Source organism: Anopheles aquasalis, chromosome 2 (genome assembly GCF_943734665.1).
Source record: "Anopheles aquasalis chromosome 2, idAnoAquaMG_Q_19, whole genome shotgun sequence".
Taxonomy (NCBI): domain Eukaryota; kingdom Metazoa; phylum Arthropoda; class Insecta; order Diptera; family Culicidae; genus Anopheles; species Anopheles aquasalis.
In genome coordinates, this window is record NC_064877.1 from 70,405,647 (window position 1) to 70,410,646 (window position 5,000).

Here is a 5,000-nt window from a genome sequence, read left to right on the forward strand (position 1 = left end):
AGTTACTAGAAATACTAAGTTGTTTGACTGCAGGAGATTCTCTAATGGTTAGGTGTGTTTCATTAATTGCATCCAATATTGGTTTTGGTAATATTTCTTCTTGAATGTCTTCAATGATAATTTGGTAGTCTTTCACGGTATGACGGAAAACAAATGTACCATCCTTGCTTGGTCGGTAATGACGTAACATACAAACTTTTCCACCACATCTAAATTGCAATGATACGACGATAAGCGGAATTTGCACTATTGTAAGACACCAGCTGTAAAAAAGAGTTTCCGGCATGAAATTTTGAATTCAGAAGTGAATTATGATGTAATGCACACCTTATTAAAATGAAGAAATCCATTGCCAGCTTAATAAATCGACTTAACTCGTGAAACGTGTCAATCCAACTGAAATTAAAAAGTACTGGAATGCATCATATGAAAAGATACATTCATCGGAAATCACCAGAAACCCAAAAAAACCAAGTGAACAGCTTGATCATCATTTGGTTAATAACATTACTGTGAAACAGTTTTCCAGAAGATTCGACAATGCCCTTATCAAACGACTTTTTCTAACAAGTGTGAGGCACACTTAACACATGATCCGGCAAAAAATGAGCACATTAGTAGTGTCAAACTTGATGAGGTAATGAACCATTAAAGATGTGAATTTGTTGGGTGATGGATTAATGTCTGGATATTATGCCAATTGCCGCGTAGATTACGTTATAAAAGCTAAAAGAATTAAGTATAATGGCAGTTAGCTCGCAGCGCATTGTTCTTGGTGATACTATAAAAAATGTAAAGAAAAATTAATTAAATGTATTAATTTGAATACTACACTTGAAGTTTATTTAATTGAAATAAAAATCAATATGACTGTTGTTTTCAATAGCCAAATCTATTCGATGCTATATTAGGAAAAAAGGGGGCAATTGAAATTGGTGATTGCATTGTACTTCTTACTAGAGAAATAACTACTAATTCACAAAAGTGTTGAATTAGAGAACATCATCAATGTCTACATCCTCATAGAAAAAGTAATAATCTGTCTATAAACTGTATGTGCGTAAAGAAAACATAATACTAACTTATAGAGTACTTGTGTGGTCAGACAGATTCAGAGTGCCTTTATAAGCAATATTCAATTATTCCTATCGTCACTTTTACTTTGTTTCATCGTTATTTACAAGTCGTTTGATAGGCCCCCTGGATTGCCTGAAAATGAATAGGTACGGTGGGCCTGGTTCTTCTTCTTAATAAAAATAAATACAGAATAAAGCTACATCTATTTAAAAAAAGCCGTTTGTTAGTTTCATCTTTTTGACCTCTATTGGATAACCACCAATACACACCACTGAAATCGTCGGCATTAACCGGCGAACTCATCGAACCAATGCAAACTGCTCAGCTATGGGCGAGCAATAATTAGACGATGATTCCGATGTGATTGAAGGTACTGCTGCGTTGGATAAGGGGTTCATCGTTTACTGTGCCAGCGAGCGAAAATTCTAGTTTGAATAAATCTCAAGCAGTGCAACTTTACAACATGTTCTATCAAGTAACAAATTTGTTTCGCTTCCTTTCAATTTAAACGCCTGATTGGCGAATTATATATAGATAGAATACCTAGCATACTGTGTACATCTATTATATACAATAAGATTATTTGCCTACTCCCAAGTTTATCGTTATTTTACAATATTTTATTTTATTTAGCCATATCTAATGTTTAACTGTTCATTATGGCGAACGTATACACTTGACCGTTTGCTTTTCCTCAAGGTTGGTCCAGGAGCAATCCAATGGATTGCCAGCCATCGCCAAATAAGTAACATTTGAAGAGGCACTAGTTACATTAAAGTGTTTAATGTTGTTGAGCTCCACGTGGATGCTTAGTGAAGGAACAGGGACGTACGATAGGTCTATACTTGTTAGGAGGTTTGCCTTTAGGTAAATAACTTTAAGTAGTTTTGGAAAGCATTTCTCGTTACCAATGAAACTAATTGATGTGAGGTAGTTAAACGAAAGGTCTATAACACGCAGATATTCCAAAGGTGCAATCCAGTAGAATTGAAAGTGAGTGATTCGGTTCATGCTTAAATCAAGCTTATCGATGTCGGGTATATTTGTAAGGCAAAACGGAATTTGGCTCAATGTGTTGTTGGAAATGTGTAACGATTGCAGTGATGGTGTATTCCAGCGACATAAATCTATGTACCGTATTTGATTTTCACTTATGCTGAAGTGTTGTATTGTTTCACTATCCAAACTTCCGGTCACTAGCTCAATCAGATTGTCAGAAGCACGAAGTTCTATTATTTTGTAATAGCTCCGAAAAAGATCCATGTTTAACACTTTTAGCCTGTTTCCATTCATATTCAGTTCCGTGATTGTCCGGTTGCAGTATGTTTTGGAGCTATCGATAATAGATTTCACTTTGTTTCCTGTTAATTCAAGATTCTCTACACTCAATTCGCAAAAAAAACCAAGGTCTACCTGCGTCAGACGTGATTGAGATATTGTAAGAGAGCAAATAGCTTTCAGATTTGCTAATGTGGGTGGAATTGTCTCTAACAAGCTATTTCTAATGTACAACACTTGCAAGTGGGTATTCACCGCCGCATAGATCCAACAGAGGCTAGTGTCCAAAAGATAGAGATAAAATATTGTATTGTTGCTAGCAATACTGAGATATCGCACTGCAGAGGATGCTCTTATCGTGAAATACGTTCCTTGGTAGGCGCCCAGAACTGAATGAGAGACGTAGCTTTCCTTGAAGTTTTGTATAATGATTCGATTATTTTTAGGTATATGGCTGAAGACGAATGTACCTTCTCTGCTCGGTCTATAAGTGTGCAGCGTGCAACTGTAGTTCATGCATTTAAACGAAAACGATTTACTCCTGTGGATTAGCAGTATGATCAGGCACCAGATGTCTACTAAAACGCTTAACTTTGTCATTGGTTTGCTCAAATATGTACACACTACAACAAAATATTTTATGATTATTTCCCCATTCGCAGAAATGAGAACGTTGCAAACCACATTGAACATCAAATCACAACTGAAATAAGTAGAACAGCTATTCTTGCTATATTCTGACGATGGCAAATAAATTGATAATAAATGCGAGGCTAACGAGCTCTAAACTGCTTCCGATAGTAATGCCCCAATTGTAAATGACATTTGAATGTAATTACTAGTAATTTTTCAATTAAATCACAGCATGGTTATCTTGATTGCAAAGTATTGCAAAAAGGGGTTTTCAGATTTAATTTTATGCAATTAGTAATTAGAAGCCCGCTGACAAATGTTGACGGGTTCCTTCGCGCACACCAAATCGAAGTGAAAATGATTAAAAGTAAAAGTGGCGATGGAAATAATTAATCATGTCATTTTGATAAAATAGTGATATTGTTCATTGTTAATTACTGTTATGTGTGCAAAGTACCGCTTCCTTCTTTTCGCGATTGGTCCATGAACAGTCGATCGGATTGCCTGCCATCGCCAAATCAGTAACATTAATTGTACTAGTTACATTAAATTGTGTAATGCAGTTGTATTCCACGTTGATGCTTAGCCCTGGGACTGGGACATACGATAAATCTAAGCTGGTTAGGAGGTTTGATTTAAGGTTAATCAAATTGAGTTGTTTGGGAAAGCGATCGTTGAAACTAATTGATGTGAGGTAGTTAAACGAAAGGTCTATAACACGCAGATATTCCAAAGGTGCAATCCAGTAGAATTGAAAATGAGTGATTCGATTCCTGTTCAATTCGATCTTATCAATATTCAACATCGTGGCCAGGCAATATGGTAGCTCGTTTAATGCGTTGTTCGAAATAAGCGAAGGAGCATACCATTGACATGAATCTATTTGGTGGATACGATTCGATGTTAGACCTAATACTTCAAGAGATGTCGAGTTCACTCTTCCCGTAACTAGCTCGATTCGATTCGAAGTAAAAGACAAAAATTCTAATTTCGAGAAGCTATTGAATTCGTCCATATTAAGGATTTGTACCTCGTTTCTATTCACGTAGATGCCTTTCATCATAGTGAGACACGAGGATTTTGAACTTTTAATGACAGATTTAATTTTGTTATCCAATATTGAGAGATCGTTCAATGTTAGCGTATTACAAAACAATCCCAAATCCAGTTGCTGAAGCAGAGAATGGGTAATAGTTAATGTTACCAATGCTTTCAAATTACCAATCGTGCGCGGAATTGCCACTAACATACTATAAGTTATCGATAAATAAACTATATGTTCATTGACATCGATATTGAGCGATCTAAGGCTAGTATTTTTAACGAACATATGCACGATTGTACAGTTACTAGAAATACTAAGTTGTTTGACTGCAGGAGATTCTCTAATGGTTAGGTGTGTTTCATTAATTGCATCCAATATTGGTTTTGGTAATATTTCTTCTTGAATGTCTTCAATGATAATTTGGTAGTCTTACGGTATGACGGAAAACAAATGTACCATCCTTGCTTGGTCGGTAATGACGTAACATACAAACATAGCCTCCACATCTAAATTGCAATGATACGACGATAAGCGGAATTTGCACTATTGTAAAACACCAGCTGTAAAAAGAGTTTCCGGCATGAAATTTTGAATTTAGAAGTGAATTATTCTGTAATGCACACCTTATTAAAATGAAGAAATCCATTGCCAGCTTAATAAACCGACTTATCTCGTGCGACGTGTGAATGCAACTGAAATTAAGAAGCACTAGAAAGCAATATATGAAAAGCCATTTTCAAGGAAATGATGAGTACCTAAAAAACCAACTGAACAGCTTGATCATGATTGAGTTAATAAAATGACCGAGAAGCAGTGTTCCAGAAGTTCGGCAGTGGTTTGAGACTTCTTTTTGTGATAAGATCGCACGCCTAACACATGATCCGGCAATATATGGACACATTTTTATTGCGAAACTTAACCCAAATTACGATGGTGGTGATGGTATATTAATATATAATAATTTTCA

General features: G+C 35.8%; 1 protein-coding gene across 1 annotated transcript in view; it reads right to left on the minus strand.

The window, feature by feature from the left end:
* LOC126570971 (relaxin receptor 1-like) overlaps positions 1–820 on the minus strand; it is a 2,197-nt gene extending 1,377 nt beyond the window's left edge. The window contains exon 1 of the mRNA XM_050229130.1: positions 1–820. This exon is cut by the window's left edge and continues 1,377 nt beyond it. Within this exon, the coding sequence (XP_050085087.1) occupies positions 1–286 (286 nt within the window). The 5' untranslated portion in view covers positions 287–820.
* Between the last annotated feature and the right edge of the window lie 4,180 nt (positions 821–5,000).